Source organism: Cavia porcellus, unplaced genomic scaffold (genome assembly GCF_034190915.1).
Source record: "Cavia porcellus strain 051 isolate PalLab524CR breed Dunkin Hartley unplaced genomic scaffold, mCavPor4.1 scaffold_27, whole genome shotgun sequence".
Lineage (NCBI taxonomy): Eukaryota > Metazoa > Chordata > Mammalia > Rodentia > Caviidae > Cavia > Cavia porcellus.
In genome coordinates this window covers 45,635,408-45,655,806 of record NW_026947510.1, presented here as the reverse complement: position 1 = coordinate 45,655,806, position 20,399 = coordinate 45,635,408, and the positions used below count along the sequence as shown (strand labels likewise).

General features: G+C 34.9%; 1 protein-coding gene across 6 annotated transcripts in view; it reads right to left on the bottom strand.

Annotated features, from left to right (window-relative positions):
* Positions 1-14,994: 14,994 nt before the first annotated feature.
* Positions 14,995-20,399, bottom strand: part of Slco1a2 (solute carrier organic anion transporter family member 1A2) — a 101,642-nt gene continuing 96,237 nt past the window's right edge. For all 6 annotated transcript variants that reach the window (XM_013153193.3, XM_063238329.1, XM_013153192.3 and 3 more), the window contains one exon: positions 14,995-17,996. In XM_013153193.3, the coding sequence (XP_013008647.2) occupies positions 17,777-17,996 (220 nt within the window). In that variant the 3' untranslated portion in view covers positions 14,995-17,776. The remainder of the gene's footprint in view (positions 17,997-20,399) is intronic.

Genomic DNA, 20,399 nt, shown 5'->3' with positions numbered 1-20,399 from the left:
TCTGGCATGATGCTTTTAATTCTTTAGGGAGATAGTAAGAAGGGGAATAGTTGGGTCAAATGGAACCTCTAGTTCTAGCATTTCAAGGAACCTTCACGGTGAAGATTCCAAGTGGTATCACAGTCCACCCTCCCACCAACAGTTTTTCCAATACTATTTATTAAAGAGGCTACTTTTTTCCCGGTTTGGTCCTTTTGTTAAACAATGTGACTGAGTGCATTTGGAGTTTTTCTACATTTTTTAATGTGTTCCATTGATCTTCCAGTCTAGTGTTTGCTTGATTTGGTGGTTTGTTTTGTTTGTTTGTTTTTCCAGGCTACGCTGTTTTTATCACAGTAGCTCTGTGCATAATTTCAAGTCCAGGGTTGTGATGTTCCCTGACTTGCCTTTATTTTCCTTTAACTGTAGATATTGTTTAATTACTCTTTTTTTTTTTTTTTTTTTTTTTTTTTTTTTTTGCCTTTTTCCTTTTTATCGGTACCAGTGATCGAACTCACGACTGCTTGCTTCCAAGGCAGGCGCTTATGCCACTGAGCTAAATCCCGCCCCTGTTTAATTACTCTTTCAATATCACTTATGACTCATTATTTGCTGATGAAAGTGTTATTTAATTTGCATATGTTCATGGAGTTTTTGTGATTTCTTTTGCCATTTATTCCAAACTCATTGTGTTATGGTATAATAATACGTGGGATAATTTCGATTCACCTACATGTACTTAACATGTAAGTCAAGTTCTGTAGGTTAATATGTGGTCTACTTTGGAGAATATCCCATGTGCAACTAAAAGAATTTATATTCTGATGTGGAATGGAACATACTATAGCCATCTACTAAATCCATTTTTTCCACAGATTTTTTCAGTGTGATGTTTCCTTGTTAATTTTTTTTTTGTCTAGCTGTTCTATTTGTGACAGTGTGATATTAAGCTCCCCTGTTACAATCATGTTAGTGGCTATTAGATTTTTCATATTCATTAATATATGTCTTATTTAGCTGTATGCACTGGTATTTGGCTCATACATATTTAAGATTGTAATCTATTCTTCTGGGAGTGCATTTTAGCAATTTGACAGTTTAGAGATCTTTTATAGTTTTGCAGTCTCATTTTTCTTTCCTAGAGGACCATGATAGAGCTGGAGGGGACAGAGAAATAGGCTTTTTCAAAGCCAAATTTGTTGCTAGGATCTTTCCAAAAATAATGGGAGAATTCTCAAACCCTTGTGGCAGTTGTTCAAAAAGAGATGTATGGGTTTTGGAACCACAAATTTCAAGGTGATGACAGTGTTGTTGATGGTATGGAGAGCTTGCCTAATGTGGTTAACAGTCTATCAGGCTGATACATTGCTGAATGCCTGTTTGTGTTTGCCATGACATTTGATAGTAACAAAGCTCATGGTGAGGAGATATGTTTGATAGCCAGACATGAAGATGAGTCTTTGACTTGTATCTCTTGGAAAATAATTTTTAGAATTTCAAGATTGTGATTTTCTGTCTCAGGCTGATGTAAGCATCATTTTTCTTTCAGAGAACAGCCAAAGTTGAAAGTGTGGAGTTAAATGAGAGAGATGCTGACTGGCTTGGTGCAAAGACATAGTTGCCTCTAACTTGAAGAGGAAGTCTCTTCCCAGATGTGGTATAGGGGACTGGCTTATGCAGGAATTCATGTTTGATGAGAGGTCCTCCAAGGCTGCCATTTGAAGGAGCAAGAGGCAAGAGTCCCCGTTGCTCTGGTGATGCTAACTTCTTGACAGAGGGAACTTTTGAAGGCAGAGAGTTCTGTTCCATTGTCTACCAGGAAAGTCCACAGAATCACCCCCTAATTACTGTGGGCTCTCAGGGGCCCAATTTGATAGAGCTTGGTCTACACTACACATCCAGGCCTGACAAGATCAGGAAAGGTTCAGGTTGAGGAACATGACCTGGATAGTCATGTTTCTTTGGTCTTTCAGATAGAAGGGGCATTTAGTTTTTGTATCCATAGCCCATATAACTCATAGCCAGAGGTTATGGTTGTCTATCAGACTAGATTTGCCTTTGGACATGAAGTGATTTTCTTTTATCAAGCTTCTAGGTAACAGCGGTTGAATTTTTTGCCCCCCTTTTTGATGTCTTTGAGAAGCACTCAATTAGCTTGCTTCTAGGTGAGGTGACCTTTAGAAAGGTCACGGAAACTCATTCACAAGGAATGAACATCTAGGTTTTCCTCAGTCAAACTGTGTAACTCAGAAGGCATTTCTGTTGTCTCAATTTGATACACCTCAAATGTGTGTTAGATATGACCAGGACAGAAGCTGAAGGCTCTGGAGAGAGGATCTCTGTGGTCAAATGCTGGCAATGGTTAGGTGGAAACAGTTCAACTAACTGGAAGTGAATGAATCAGGAGCATGGAGTGAAGCTATCTGTGTTGGCAGCAACTGCTTCAAGCTGGCGAGTGTGCCAAGGTGGAATTCTCAAGGAAGAATGTGCCTGTTTTTCCTTGTTGTTGTTTTTTTTTTAAGATGCAAGGAGTTGTTTGGTTTTATTTTTAACTCCATAAAATCCCTGTTTCTTTCAATCCTTCTGCCATGTGTTGATTGCCACAGAACCACAGGTGAGGGCTCAGTCAGCCACCGTGACCAGTGCTTTACCAGTGTTTGTGAACAGATGAAGTAGCCTGTTGCTTGCACTGTCCATTCTACTCACTCACACATTCACTCAACAGGCAATCAGAGGTTAAACATTCCAACCCCCTTCCCTGGAATGTGGTCCTAATGAGAGTTGAACAGACCTCCCTTCTACTTGAGCTGATAGGCATGAGAGACAGACTAACTGGGGTGCCCCAAGGGTCTTACCGGAATCAGACAGGCAAGTAGACAGACAGAGACAGACTGCATCCTCATCTCTTTGGGGCCTGATGTGAGCTGCTCAAGTAGGGAACCAGGAATCCACCTTCAGACATGTGAGGGGATATGAGAAATCTTGAGGGCATGCCATTTCATGGGAACCTGTAAAGTCCTTTCTCCATCTGCAAGGTCTGTGATTGGTGCCTAAAGAGGTCATCATACTCAGTCTTCCTGGCAATGCACCAGATGCAAAGTCAAACAAAAACACCAAAAGGACATCCAAGGTTTGTGTCAGATTTATTTATATCAAAGGGCACTGATCAGATCATTCCCAAAATGTCAGGCCCTGAAGGCTAAGGGAGGGAAGGTATTTTAGAGTCTCAAAGGGGAAGTACAGAGATATTTGCCTGTCTTTGATTGCATCACAGTGACCAACCATTTCTAGAAGACAGAAAAAAACAAAACTGCAACAGGAACTGTTAGCTGGGCAACTAAGAAACTAAGGTTAAAATGGCTGGGGAACATGTCCTGTTACAATATTATTAGGTGATTTATTTGAGATTGCTGTGCTCTACATAGAAACTCACAGCTATACACTTCCCTCTTAGAACTTGTCCCACAAATTCTGGTGTTATGTTTCCATCAACATTTGATTCCAGAACTTTTTAAATTTCTCACCTCATTTTTCTAGTGACTTGTTGATCACTAAGAATGAATTATTCAATCTCAATGTGTTTGTAGTTTCTGTGGTTTATTTTGGTTTGTTTCTCATTGTATTCCTTGTTATCTGATAGAATGCATGATTATTTCAGTTAGTTTACATTCATTAAGATGCTGTATAACCTAAAATATGGTCTATCTTGGAGAAATGTTTTTCTACTCTTGAATAAAATATTTTGTGGCTATCTGTTAAATTCATTGATCTATCATGTACTTGAAAATCTGATATTTCTTTGTTGATGCTTTGCCTGGTTGATTTGTGAGAGGTAGATGCTGAAGTCCCTAATTTTGACTGTATTAATATTTAATTATCAATCTATGCTCACCCTGTCAAGGACCATCAGAAAATCATTTACTTATCAGGCAATTGGCCTAAACCTCTTGAGCAATGATAGAAATAAGGAGAAAACACAAAAACAAAACTTTACATTTTCTACCAATACCTTTATTCTATTTCCATTGATACTTAACGGAAACAGGTCAGTTCACGATAACTCACTAATGTGTCAACTGAATGCCACCAACTAGTCCTTGGGCCAGTTAGAAGTATTCTTCTTAGGTTTTATTTAGTTGGTAAGTCACACTTAACTAGTGGCTTTATTAATCAAATCTTACAAGAACACGTAAGTCTTACTGACTATACTTTAAGAGAGGAGTGACCTATGCTTACTCAGATAGACACTCCTGAAAAGATTTATCAGTTTTCCCTCCCATCTGCACAGATTGTTTTGAAAACTTTAGGGAATGACTGAAATCCCCATTCTTTGAGACCGTGTATGAATTTTTACAACATTAAATGGAGAAGCCAAGAAAATCATTTTGGCCCCCAATGAACCTCCGTAAAATAAGCTATTGACCAAATGACCACTATGAGTTGCTCCATTAGGTACGTCGTCCTGAGCTGAGCCTCAAGACCCCAAACAAGCACCCCATTCAGAACAAAAAATTCCCCTCAAAACATATCAAAACCAAAACCCCATAAAGAATTTTGCTGAATTCATTATGAAAGATTGGGCACTGAGCTACGATAGTACTCTAATTCCTTGGCACATTAGTGCTCTGAGAAATGATAAATCATTATGTTTGTGGTCTTGACACAATGTCTAAATTCTTTCTGGGAGAATAAAATGGATTCTGTATCCCGGCAAGTATTGCTGCCCTGCCTAGAGTAGCAAAATCGAGTACTGACATCTTTATTAAGAAGGCAAGCTAAATCCTAATACAGATGAAACATAAATGTCAGGGTAGTTTTATGCACCAGTGGAGGAAGGATTTCATCATACACATTTCAAAATTTGTTACTCCTCATCTGAAGTAACACACCCCAAGTTTTTATTCCATTGTTGTTACTTTAAGAGAAACTTTTGAATTGGAAATTGTTGAAATTGCTGGATTCTGGAAGATGCACAACAAACACAAAAGCAATGCTTTGTTTCACCAACACTGGCAATACAAAGTGATAGGTTTGTTAGGATCTACTGGTAACCTTTGTTCATGAGTTTCTGACTCTGTCATATTACATAAGCTCTTTCTTCTCTATGAAAGATGTTTCTGACCTGTGACACAAGCCAAGCTTGATATCATGGAGGATGACAGATTTTTGGTAATTTTTTCCAATTTCCTCCAGAGCTATTGATCTGCTGGGTTCTCTTCTGGAGTTAAGTTTGATAACTGTATTTCCCATAGCTGGGTACCAGACCAGTACTCAAATCTACCTTCCCACAGGATGACTGGTGAATGAGCCCACGTATTTGTTTTTCAAAATCCATGAACTTTTTATTTAAAAAAGAATGAAATCAGTTTCCAGCCTGGCAGACTTTTCTCTCGCCTGGGGGACACGCTGCAGCTTCCTGCCGGGAACAGTGAGGTGGGCCGAGCCGCAGGACCCAGTTACCGCCTGACCACCCTCTCTCACCCAGAGGGCACATGGCAGCTGCCCCACCTGAAGGACGTGACTGGGCCAAGCTGCAGGAAACTGCTCCAACCTTACCTGTGACCTTTCAGCCTGGAGAGCTCCAGCACTACTGCCACTGCCTGGAGGAAGGAGCAGCCCTGCTGAGGAGGGAGGCTCTGCTGCCACAGAGGGGAGCTGTATAGCTTGCGGAGGCTTTAGGTCTACCTGAGAGGAGCCTGGCAACCTTCTCTTAATCCTGAGACTTTGCTGCCCAAAGAGGGAGCTACACTTACCAGAGGAGTCCCAGGAGTCCAGGACATAAGAGACACTTTCCAACACACCCAGGGGAAGCTTGGAACAACACTTGAAGCTTGAAAATATAGTAAAATGACCAAACAAAAGACCAAAATGCAATCTCAAACATCCAGCCCATCCCAAGAAAACCTAGGAGCCATGTACATAGAAGAAAATACAGACCACATACCTGAAATACCTGAAATAATAGTAACCAAAATAAAGAAGCAACTCTGGGAAGACTTAAAGGAATTCAAACTAGAAATAATCTCTCAGGTAAAAGAAAAAATGATAAAAGAAATGAAGGGGATGCTGAACATATCTAAAGAAGACAGAGTTTAAAAATTGGAAGAACTAAACAAAAAGATAGAATCCAAGATGAATAATATAAGAAACAAACAGTATATAAAGCAGATGGAAAGAGATATACAGGAAATAAAAAATTCCACTGAAAGTTGTAAAAACGGCCTCACTGAATGTGAAGATAGAATTTCAGACCTCGAAGACAAGATTGCAGCCAGTGAACAAGAAAGGAAAGATCTATTAAAAATAATAAGAAATCAGGAAATAACAATTCAACCTGCAAGATGATGCAAAGAGAAACAACATAAGGTTGATAGGGATAAGTGAAAAAGAAGGGGACAACATAAAGGATGTCAAGAGGATATTTAGAGAAGTAATAGCTGAAAATTTCCCAAACATGAGATTTGAAACTGAAATTAAGATCAATGAAGCATATAGAACTCCAAATAGCCATAACCAAAATAAAACTACACCCAGACATATAATAATCACCATCCCAGAAATCCAACACAAGAATAGATTATTCAAAGCTGTCAGAGAGAAAAGACAGATCACCTATAAAGGAAAATCTATCAGAATCACAGCAGACTTCTCAGCACAAACAATAAAATCAAGAAGAGCATGAAGTGAAGTATTTCAGATCCTAAAAGAAAATGATTTCCAACCTAGGCTGATGTACCCTGCAAAACTGTCCTTCAAAATCGATGGAGAAATAAGATACTTCCATGACAAAGAACAGCTGAAGAACTTCATGATCATCAAGCCAACCCTGCAAAGAATATTGATAGACAGCCTACATACATTTAGGAAAAAACCACTAAACAAAGCAGACAATTCAACAGAACAGAAAGATAAAGATGCAACAGCAGAAAGATAACATGTCAACACTAAACCAATATATATAACAGTTATAACCATTAATGTAAATGGTCTCAATGCACCAATTAAAAGAAACAGACTGGCAGAATGGATCAAGAAACAAAATCCAAACATATCTGTCTACAAGAAACCCATCTAACCCAAAAGGATACTAACAGACTAAAAGTCAAAGGATGGAAAACAATACTTCATGCAACAGGGACACAAAAAAAAGCGGGGAGTAGCTATTCTGTTTGTAGGCAATGCGAGCTTCAAACCAATAATGATCAGAAGGGATAAAGAAGATCACTACATACAGGTTAGGGGAAAATTTCAAGAGGAAGAGATAACTATCTTAAATATATATGCATCAAATTCCAGAGCACCCAGCTATACAAAACAAGTATTAACAGAAATGAAAAACCAAATTAACAGCAACACAATTCTAACAGGAGATTTTAACACACCATTGACACTTATGGACAAATCAGACAGAAAATCAGCAAAGAAATAAAAGAACTGGATCACACCTGTGAACAAATGGACTTGATAGATATATACAGAGTATTCCACCCAACAACAACAGAATACACATTCTTCTCGGCAGTACATGGGTCATTCTCTAAAATAGACCGTATATTAACTCACAGAACATATTTAAATAAATGCAAAAGGGTTGAAGTTATCCCTTGCATGTTATCAGATCATACCGCTATGAAATTAGAAATTAATGATAAAAGATACTGCAAAAATCCCACAAACTGAATAACATACTCTTGAGTAATCAGTGGGTCACAGAGGAAATTAAAGAAGAAATTAAACAATACCTACAAACAAATGAAAACACAAATACAACTTACAGGAATCTGTGGGATTTAATGAAAGCTGTCTTCAGAGGAAAATTTATTACACTGAGTTCCCAAATTAGGAAAACAGAATGAATACAAATAAATAACCTGATGTTAGACCTCAAACATCTAGAAAAGGAAGAGCAAATCAACCCCAAAGCCAAAAGAAGAGAAGAAATTATAAATCAGAGCAGAAATCACTGCAATAGAAACAAACAAAAAAAAATCCAAAAAATCAACGAATCAAAGAGTTGGTTCGTTGAAAGAATAAAAAAAATGACAAGCCCCTAGCCAACCTTATTTTAAAAAAGAGAAGAAAAAGCTCAAATTCATGTGATAAGGAATGAAGAAGGCAAAATCATTACAGACTCTATAGAAATACAGAAGATTATCAACACCTATTTTGAAAACCTCTATTCTCAAAGGTTTGATGACACAGAGGAAATAGACAGACTCCTAGAAGCATGTGAAGTATCAAAGCTAGGTCATGAAGATGTAAAACTGCTGAATAACCCAAATTCTATTATTGAAATTGAAAATGTAATTAAGTCCTTACCTACAAAGAAAAGGCAAGGCCCAGACAGATTCACTGCAGAGTTCTACAAGAAATACAAAGAAGACTTAATGCCAACACTCCTCAAACTCTTCAGTGAAATTGAAAGGGAAGCAATCCTTCCTAATTCATTCCTAGAAGCAAATATTACTCTAGTACCAAACCTGAAAAAGACCCAACTGAAAAAGAGAACTATAGACCAATGTCCCTAATGAACACAGATGCAAAAATCCTCAACAAAATATTGGCAAATAGGATGCAGCAAATCATCAAGAAGATGACCAAGTGGGATTCATCCCAGTCATGCAGGGATGGTTCAACATACATAAATCAATGAATGTAATCCATCATATCAATAGAGCCAAAAGTAAGAATCACATGATCATTTCTATAGATGCAGAAAAAGCTTTTGATAAAGTCCAACATTCATTTATGATAAGAACCTTGCAGAAAATTGGAATAGGTGGTCTTTAACTCAATATAATAAATGCCGTCTATGACAAACCAACCACCAGTATCATACTAACTGGCCAAAAATTGAAGGCCTTTAGTTTAAAATCAGGCACAAGGATGTCCCTTATCACTGCACCTATTTAATATAGTACTGGAAACACAAGCCAGAGCAATTAGACAAGAGAGAGAAATAAAAGGTGTAAAGGTAGGAAAAGAAGAAGTTAATTATCATTTGCAGATGATATGATACTCTGCATAGAAGATCCCCAAAGTTCCTTTGAAAGACTCCTAGATATAATAAACAAATTCAGCAAGGTGGTTGGATACAAAATACTCAAAAATCAATAGCATTCCTATACACTAACAACAAACTCTCAGAGAAAATAAGAGAAGCCACACCCTTTACGCTAGCATCCAAAAAAAAATGAAATATTTAGGAATTACTCTTACAAAAAAAGTGAAAGACCTATACAGGGAAAATTATAATACACTGAAAAATGAAATTGAAGATGATCTCAGAAAATGGAAAGATATACCTTGCTCATGGATAGGAAGAATAAATATTGTGGAAATGGCCATTCTCCCAAAACTGTTATACAGATTCAATGCAATCCTGTTAAAAATACCATTAACATACCTCATAGATCTTGAGAAATCACTCCTAAAATTCATCTGGAGCGAAAAGAGACCTAGAATAGCAAAGACAGTTCTAAGCAGCAAAGGCAAGGCAGGAGGCATCCCTGACTTGAAGTTATACTACAAAGCAACTGTAGTAAAATCAACATGGTACTGGAACCAAAACAGAGCCGAAGGTCAGTGGAATAGATTAGAAGATACAACCACAACTACGAACACACTAAACCACCTTATCTTTGATAAAGGGGCCGAACATATTCACTGGAAGAATGACAGTATCTTTAATAAATGGTGTTGGAAAAACTGGCTCTCATATGCCGTAAACTAAAACTAGACCCATGCCTATCACCATGTACTAAAATAAAATATAAATGGATCAGAGATCTAAATATTAAAACAGAAATGCTAAAGCTACTGGAAGACAAATTGAGTAAATACCTTGAAGACATAGGAATAGGTAGAGAATTCATGAACAAGACTCAAACCGCATGGGAAATACTTCCCAGAATTAATAACTGGGATCACTTCTTATTAAAAAGTTTCTGCATGTCAAAAGAAATCTCCAGCATAGTGAAAAGAAAACCCACAAACTGGGAAAAAAATCTTAATGAACTGCCCCTAAGACAAAGGACTTCTGTCTAAAACATATAATTTTAAAAAATCAGACCCCCAAAAGTTAAAGGCCCAATCCAAAAATGGGCATCTGAAAAAAATACACAATTTTCAGATGAAGAAATACAAATGACAAATTAAATACATGAAAAAATGTTCATCATCATTAGTCATTAGAGAAATGCAAATTAAAACCACACTGAGATACCATCTCACTCCTGAAAGAATGGCCAAGATCAAGAAACCCAACAACAACAAATGCTGGAGAGGCTGCGGGGGGAAAAAGGAACTCTCCTGCCCTCTGGTGGGAGTGTAGACTGGTCAAACCATTGTGGAGGTCAGTTTGGAGATTTCTCAGAAAGCTGGGAATGGAAGCGCCATTTGACCCAGCTATTCCACTTCTAGGCATATTCCCAGAAGAACTGAAAGCATCATACCAAAGTGATATATGTGCTCCCATTTTTATAGCAGCACAATTTGTAGTAGTCAGATCTTGGAAACAACCCAAGTGTCCATCAATTGAGGAATGGATAAAAAAGTTGTGGTATTTTTATACAATGGAGTACTATTCAGCTATAAAGAATGATCACATTGAGATATTTATAAATAAATGGATGCAGCTTGAGACCATACTCATAAGTGAGATAAATCAAATTCACATGTATAAATACCGAATAGTTTCCCTAGTATAAGAAATGATAAGAATACATAAAAGTATGTGGTAATCATGATTCCCAATCATATTAGCTTGAAGCCATATAATGTTTTCACTCATTAATTGGAATGGTTTTAATCTGGGTTGTTTGATTTTATTGTCTGTGATAGCAGGAATAGAAATTTTAAAGAAAACAAGACTTCATAATAGCTAGTGCTAATTTAATATCATCTTGTCTTGAAGTTCCATCAAGCTGTTGTTCGTCGGTTTCCATGGATTTTAACATGGTGTATCTTATTATATTTTACTATATGTGATAGTATAAACTAAATATTTTATAGGCAAAGAGATAATATAGAAACTGATGTTCATTTTCTGTTAGCTGGTTCTAAATATCCTGTAATTCTTACAGTCTCTTGAATGGCTTCACATTGTCTTAATATGTTTGATGCTATAGTATACGAATTTATACTCAAATAATTCAAGGAAAGGGACACTGTGGTGACTACCACAGGTTATCTGGTGGTGAAACACAATGATGCTTAAATTGTTTGGTTCTGATCTGTGTTGTTCTGTTACTATGTCCTCTTTTATATGAAAATCCCACTTTTTAAAATTAATTTATTTTTCTTATTTTTTAATTAAGGGAAAACTAAATTTAAAAATAGCGGGATATATTACAGGTACTTTTTTGTTTTCCTGTTAACCTGATTTGAATCCCAGTATTGTTCTCCCCATCTTGTTCTATCAGATTTTACTAAATTCTGTTTTGTTTGATAGTATCAAGTTTGAGGGTAGAGGCAACCACTTTGAAGGCAATAAGATTTACTAGAATGCCCTTTATGGTTTGACTATTATCCTCTTTTGAAGTCCTGTAAGGTCTCCAGTGTAGGTTTTATTGGTCTTGTTCTGTACTGTTTTATTCAATTCTATTATACCTGATGATATGGGCAACTCTTTTCAAGATAGCAAGAGGCATAATGGTAATCATTTCTGATCACCTGGTATTCTATTTTTGCATCATATACTATGTCCATCCTTCTGTTCTGACTCTATTTTGTTTTATCACATTTGGTTTTATTCTCTTCAAAAAAAAGTAATAAGAACTATGGATGAAATAAAGCCCAAAAAGTGTAATTGTGACTGTAAAAAAGAGAGGAAGAGAAAGTGGCCTAATGGGTATAACTGTGTGTATATTTAAGTGTGTAGAGTAGAAAACCATATTAATGAGTTTTTGTTGGACCATTGAACAGAACTGGCTCCAATTTCACTGTACGAATGTCCACTTTGTATGCTTTAATTTTGTAATTTGGACAACTGTTTCTAAGATGACAACATGTAATCTGTTAACTAGTGATTTCTTACTGTATATTTTTTTTCTTGAAATTCTGTACTACTGCTTTTTTTTCTCTCTTTAGATAAAAAAAGAATCAAACCCTACTTTTAATAATTAATCCTATAAGAGTCATCCTTATTGATAACTGGGCTATATAGCATTAAGAAAAATGAAAATAATTACATTATTCAAAGACATCACATAATATGCTCATAACCTTGTTTATTAGATCTGCAATAAACATTTAATGAATCCATGCATTAAATTATTTTATTATTACATGTTTACAGGATATAATGATTATATCCCTCGTGTGGAGTTGGTATGTGTACATAATATGTCTTACTTTTTATCATCCTCTTCCACTCCCCTCTTTTTTTCCTCACTCCATCTCATGATCCCTTTACCATCTGATAAATCCGTCTCTCTCTCTACTTCCTTTTAGCTATCTCTTCTTTGTATTTTGTGTTTCCTAGGTTAAAAAAAAAACATGTAATATTTAAGCTCGGGTGTCTGATTTACTTCATTTAATATTAAAGTCTCAAGGTACATCCAATTTCCTATATATGACTCCAGTTTCAAAAATTGTGTTTTCTTTATCCATTCATCTATTAATGGACATACACATGGCTACCAAGATTTAATTTGTGAGCTGTGCTTCTACAAATATGGATATGCACATGTCACTGTAATACGATATCTTTACCTCTTGAGTTGATATCTAGAAGAGTAATAGTGGGATCAAATGGAATACCTAGTTTAATTTTTTGATAAATCTACATATTTATTTCCATTGTGGTTATACCATTTTACATTCCCACCAACAATGTCAAAGAATTTCTTTTGCTCTACAGCCTTACCAGCATTTGTTATTAAATGATTTCTTGATGATAGTTATTCTTAAGTCGGACTCTCAATACTATTTCAATTTGCATTTCCCTAATGGCCAAGTGATGAACATCTGTTCATGTGTTTCTTGCCCATTTGTAGTTCTTGTGTGCATTCATTTCAAATGCCCATTTTTTGATTAGATCTTTCATTGATAGGTTCTAAGTTTTTGAGTTTTTGTATATTCTAGATCTAGTTATTTGTCTGAGGAATGGCAGACAAATTTTTCCCATTTCTGGGTTGTTTTCTCACTGTTTTTTTTTTAAAGAAGAAACTTTAAATTTGATATCATCTCATTTGTTTGTTCTTGGTAGTATATATAGTGTGCAATTGTAGCTCTGGTCAGAAAGTCCTTGTCTATATCTAGACTTCAGTTTTACATATTTTGTCTTCCAGCAGATTGTCTAACATTTAGATTTGATTTATTTTTAGTTTAGTACATGGTAAGAGACATAGGTTTAGCGTCAACCTCCTATATGTGGATAATCAGTTTTACTAGCACTAATAAAGGGGCTATTTGTCCTCCAGTGTATGTTTCTGGCACCTTTGTTAAAGATCAAACACTTTCATATGCCTGGGATTGTTTCTGCATCCTCTCTTCTGCTCCATTCATCCTTATGTTTGTTTCTGTGTCAGTACTATACTGTTTTTATCACTATAGTATTATATTATAACCTCAAATCCAGGATTATGATACCTTCTCCATATATATATATATATATATATATATATATATATATATATATGATTGCTTAAGCTATTCTAGATGTCTTGTGGCTCCATATAAATTTTAGAACTTTTTTCTTCCAGTTCTATGAAAATGCTGTTTGCATTGTGATTGGGATCTTATTAAATCTGCATCTCACTTTTGAAAGTATGGCCATTTTGACTGTACTACCTTGTAAAGTGTTATGGTTTGTGTCTAGATGTCCCCAGTACCTCATCTACATACAGGAAGATATCATAGGTGGCTGAATCTAGAGAGTGTGATGCTAGTATAAGGGTGGTGATTAGTAAGTCAGTCTCCTGATTGATTTGGAATAGTTCTGGCTAGGATTAGGGATCTGACCACCATAGCCACTACAGGGCAGGTAGTCTGCATACAATATAAAGATTATAAAGAATCTTGTCTGCCTCCAGAATAATGCTTTTGCTACCCTGTGGACACTATGAACTATACACTGCAGTGCTCATCTTCCAAACCACCATAATTTGCAGCCAGTCAGTTATCAACTGAAACCTTTAAAAATTGTGAGCTAAGTAAATCTTACCCCTTTAACTTTGGGTATTATTTTGTCTAAGTAATCAAAAAAAAAAAAAAAACTAAGGCATAAATCTATATGCCAAAAAATTGGACAACTCAAAATAAATGGACAGATTCCAAGATAGATGCCTATGAATTACCAGAAGTGAGCCCAAAATATATAAAAGCCTTGAATAATCCAGTAATGGACAATAAAACTGAGGCAGGAAGAAAAAAAAACCCTACCAACTAATAAATGTCCACATATGGACAGACTTTCTGCTGAATTCTGTAAGAGCTTCAAGGATCATCTTAACACCAGCACTCTTCAAGCTCTTTAATAAAATTGAAAAGGAAGGAGTTATCTCAAAGTTGTTCCTAGAAGCTCACATTACCTTGATTCAAAAAGCAGACAAAGATTTAAGCAGAGAAGAAAATTATACATTGGCCCATGTCTTTAATGAGAAGAGAGGCTAAAATCTCAATAAGATACTGGGCAAACAGAGTACAATAAATCGTGAAAAATCACACATTATGATCCAATAGGCTTCATCGTAGGTATGCAAGAATGGTTCAGTATAAGCAGGGCATCATATAAACAGAGGTAAGGACAAACATTGCTTAATGATCTCAATAGATGCATAAAAATCATTTGACAAAATATCTAATAACCATTAATGATAAAAACCAATGAAGAAAATAGCTATAGAAGAACTTTATCTCAATCTAGTAAAATCCATTCATGACTGATCTACTGCCAACATCATATTAATTTAGAAAAATCTGAAAACTTTCCCTCTAAAATCAAAATCAAGACGTTCATCTCCACTATCACACTTCTGTTCAACATAGAACTCAAAATATTACAAAAAGCAATTAGAAAACAAAAAGAAATAATAAAGTTTATTTATAGAAATGGAAGAACTCAAATTATGATTCTTTGCAGCTGATATCATTGAAAGGGAAGAACTCAAATTATCATTCTTTGCAGCTGACATCATTCTCTACATAAAAGACTCAAATATTCCATCAAAAAACTCCTAGAATTAACGCCATTTCAGCCATGTATCAGGATGCAAAAATCAATAGCATTCTCATATATCAATAACTGACTGGAGAAAATAATACCATTCACAGCAATACAAATGAAAACTAAGTATTTATAGAATAACCCAAGGAAGGAAAAGGACTTTCTCTAACCAAAACTATACTACTATAAAAGGGAGATTGAAGAGGGCATCAGGAAATTAAAAGACATTATTCTTCCTGAGAAGCAGAACCAATGTAGTCAAGAGAGCCATATTTCATTCCCCCCCCCAATAATTATACACTCAATTTCCATGTCCTTCTTGCTTAGATTCTCTTCCACACTCTGGTTACTGAATTTTTCCAAATTCATTCACTGTGTCCTCTGTAATTCACAGCCGCCATCGCCAAAACCCCACATATCTTCAAACTCACAATGGTTTCTTCACCATTTCACGTAATGAAGAATCTGTTTCCTCTGAAACATGCTGATGCAGTGATTGTCCACATTCTCATGAATCTCTAGATGTAGGACAAGGCCTTGCTGCTTATTTCAGCTTTCAAACTCTTCTTCCCACCCCATTGCCTCCTCCAAAGAAGCCGCATATTGCACCTCATCAGAGTGTAATAGTTTGCTTCACTGCTGCTGACATATGAATGACAACTCTTTCCCAATGATCTTAATCCCCTTTCATAGTTAACACTACTCCTCCTTGCCTTGAATTTTGTTATTTTTAATACGCCCAGCCAAGGAGCCTCAGATTTTATGTACCTGAAACTTATCTATTTATTTAAATCCCAAGTCTATTTAGTCTTTCTAATCTCAGTTGCTTTTTAAAAATAGAACATACCTAATCATTTGGGAAATCCTATTAATCCAAAAAATGTGTGGGGGAAGCACATGTTTTAATTAGCTTGCTTCTGTATGCTTTAGTTTGAATCTTCAATGACCCTCAAATGCTGGTATGTTAAATGCTGGATCCTCAGCTTGTTTCTTTAAGAGGTGAGACCTGGTAGGAAGAACTGATATCCTTGGGGTTCTGTCTTTTGATAGAATATTGTGAAACTGGCTGGTTCTCGCTCTCTTGCTCTCTGCCTGCTTCACAGCTGCAGTGAAGTGTGCAGCTTTCTTTTCCTTTGCTCCAGCCTTGGTGTGCAGTGTTGGCACAGGCCCAAACCCAAAAGATCAAATGCCAGGACTGAAGCCTCCAGAAATTGTTAAGTCAAAGTAATTTTTTTCACTACTTAAGAATATTTATCTCGGTGTTTCTTACATAACTGAATGCTAACTAGCACACTGTCCAGCTACAAACTTGTACTCCCTGAACTTGCAGCTCAAACTCTGCCACCTACAGTGCAAGCTCCAGAAGGTGCTTTGGAAATTATACCTTCCCAGGGGACTCAGGACTATCCCTGTGGACACTCTCTCTGTATAGTGCATGTAAAATCCTGTAGTATATTAACTCTACTCTTCCTAGTGCTCCTTCATACATTTTCTTCACTATTAAGAATTTTGATATACTGACTTTCATTTTAGAGGGAATAATAAGAGCAGACTAACAGAAATATATCTTACATCCTTTTGTCTTAAACTTCAGCCATTCTATATGGTCTATAAGCCTTCCTGTAGCTCTAAAAACTTTTCTTTGTATCCATGAAATATCAAATGATGATACAGGAAAATTTAGCTTTTAACATGTATTTTGAGTTTAATTAACCTCAGTTTGATAACAGAAAATAGTTTTAAAAAGTTTTATTCTCTAGGATGATTTTTGGAAGTTAGTGTTTGTGGTTTAATTTAAGACACAATGGATAGCATGAACATTGGTCTAAAGAGCTGTCTGTTTCTGGGAAAGTGGTCGTTTGATGATATCTAATCCTAAAAATGGCCTTTAAAGACATTATTTTGTTGTCCTATTATCTTTCGATTCAGATATTTATGTTTAAAAAAATGAGAAATTTAAGTTGCTAAAGAAGTCCAACCATCTTTGATACAATATTTTAATAACCTGGTTACATTTGTCAGTATTTTGGACAAAATGAGGAAATGTAAGTAATTAAGTAACAAAGGAAAGAACTTAAAATTTAAAACAAAAGATAAAATATTAATCAGTAATCTATTTTCAGAGTGATGCCTAGAATAAATAAGAACACAAGAACAATTCCTAAGTAGATTAAGAAAATGTAGTCCTTGTTCACATGGTTTGAGCTGAATATTTCAGTGTTCATATAAGCAGAATGACATTTCAGCTTGTGAATAACTCCAGGAACCCTAACACCAATCCATAAGATTAAGTGGATTTTTCAGACTAGAAATCAGTTAGAACTACTTAGAAAAAGCGATGTGGAAAACATACCCTTTCTTTGATGAGCTAAAATAGAAGTTGTTATTTTAAAATAAAAATATTACTAGTCTAAAGTCCATTTAAATGTTGGTCATGGCTGTCCTAGGAAAATCAAGTAGCATCATGACAATTTCATAATATTACATTTCATAATATAAAAATATCCAAAGGTAATATTAAAGGGTCTTAAAGACAAGAAAAGTTATTTGCAGTGCCTCTAATGATTTTAAAATAATTAAATTGTACAATGTTTTCCCCAACTCTGGGAAGGCTGATAGAACCAGGCACTATAGTTTAGTTTTCAGTTCTCCATCATTTGGGATCTTGGAGTTTTGAGGTTCATCTTTGCTCCCATTTGTCTTTTCTGTAACCTTTGTGTCTGCAAGCTCAGTTCCTGCAGAGTCATTTTCACCAGGCAGACGACGTTTCCTCAGAAGAATCAGGGTTAAAAAGGCTGGGAAAAAGCTTAATCCTCTTATTCCTGCAGGCAAGCCAAGGTAGATTCGCCTATTTAAGACAGTATTAAAACATGTTAAATCTTACACACACGACGTGGTCAGTGAAAACTAATTTTGTAATTTTTATGAATACTTTATTACCTTAAGAAAAATAGCAGCTATTATTTTGCTTGTCAATCTTTTATAAGTAAATTCGCTGACTTAATTTCAATATTTGTCACAATGTGTTTTTAACTTTCCACCAGAAAGTCCAAGTTTATTTTCTTTACTAGTAGTCATTTTTTACTATTTTTATACTGAATAGAACTTCCAATTGAAACATAATGCTGACAATAACAGTAGCTTTTAAACTGCTATAATAAAATATTGATTCCAATGAATCATCACTATAATATAAAAACTTTGTGGAATTTTCTGTTCTGAGTTTAATAGTGAATGTACAAAATATCAAATCACTATTCTACACAGAGAAGCAAACAATATTTTTTCCAAATTTATATTTATAAACTGTTACTTCAATAGGTTTTTCAGATGTATAACCGATCTTGCATGGTTGAAAAAAAAAAAACTCATTAGCCACTCTTATACTGTTATATATGGTGGATTTAATTTGTTAATTTTCAAGCAAAATTCTTACATGTATATTTATGAAATTAGTTTGAATTTTGTTCTTTGTGCTGAACTTATCCAGACTTAACACTAAGATTTTATTAGCTTTATAAAAGGAATTGGGAAATCATCCCTTTTTTCTCTTTCTTAGAATAACTCACATAATGTTGAAATTATTGGTTTGTTACACATTTGATAAAATTTGCCTTAAACTATTTGGACTTGGTACCTTTGGAAAGCACATAAGTTTTAAAGATTTGTATTTCTAAAACAGCTTTGAAAATACATATATACTTTTGTATATTTATTGTAAAATTTGGTCTTTTATTTTGGACATTCTTTTGTATATTTCCAAATTCTTATATCTGAAACCTCTAAGTATCTGTACTGGTATCCTTTTATTAGTCTTAGTGTTTTTTGTGCTTACTTTCTTTATTTGCTTTTCCAGATTATTGTTACTATTAGGTTCTCATCTTTCCAAAAACATAGAATTTTTATTTTTTGACTGCTGATATGATGAATAAAATCATGTATTAATTCCTTATTTTCATCTTTCTACATCTACAGTTTTTCAGAGTATGAAGTATACCAGTGACCTGATAAAGGCCTCACTATAGCCCATTATGTCCTCGTTTTGAATAATTCCATTTGTCAGGACTCTGTCTCCAAATAACTTAATATTCTGAAGTTCGAGAGAAGTCATTTTGAAGCACATTACGTGAGCTGATACAAAGTTTTCTACCTTATCATTTTGATTACACCATGAAATCTGGACCTAGTTTTCACTCCTTGGAAGTACTTTATTATCTCTTTGGAAACCAATATCCCAGAATTCCCTGTTCATTTCTAGACTTAGAGCCTCTATCATCAGTCTTTGAATTCAGTTCTGTTTACTCTTTCACGTTCTTGTTTAATTTTCAGTTTGGGACCTGATGTCCAGAGTGATATTTAGATTGTCTTTGAACCTAGCTATCACCCTTTGGCATTTTAAAGACATTGTATCTATTATTTCTAGTTGGGACAGGAAACACATTAGCATTTAATTAAATAATTATTCATGAAGTTCTATTTTATCTGTTCTTATTTTGTCATACTTTGTATAGATTCTGGGTTCATTAATATTTAGTCATTTAAAAATGTATGAACCTGAATTCCTCTTGAGTTCTGATTAGTTTCAAGTTTTTTACTTAGTGCTTTTATTGTCATACAGTTCTATTTATTCAATTATTAGTCTCATTATAGTTTATTTTTTCCCATAAGTAATTTAAGATTATGTTATTTCAATTTCTGAATATTTAGGGTTTTGACATCCTTTTCCATTCCAATTCTAATTTCATTGCATTTGAGCAGAAAACTTAATTTATATGTTGTCAAAATTTTGATTTTTTAAAAGTTTTTCTTCGTGGCATAGGACCTAGTAGCTGTTGTAAATGTTTAATATAGGCTTCAGGAGAATATATGTTTTGTTTGTTTAGCAAATATCTACATCTGTTAAATTATCATATCATTTGATAATTCAAATCTTCTGCATCCTAATTTAGTATGAATTTTTAATGTTGACTGATATGCATATGCTGAACTACCCCCACACGCCTGGAATGCAATTAATTCATTATTATGTATAATCTTTATGGCATAGTTTTGAATTTTACTTTTTATTATTTTGCTCAGAATTTTTACATCTGTGGTCATCAGAGATATTGGACTAAGATAGCTGACTGGGGCCACTCTGAGAGAAGAACTCTTGGGCTGCATATAAATATATAAAATATAGTTAACACATATATAATGTAACTATAATGTATACTTACATATTACATAATTTAAAATGTATAGAAAGTAT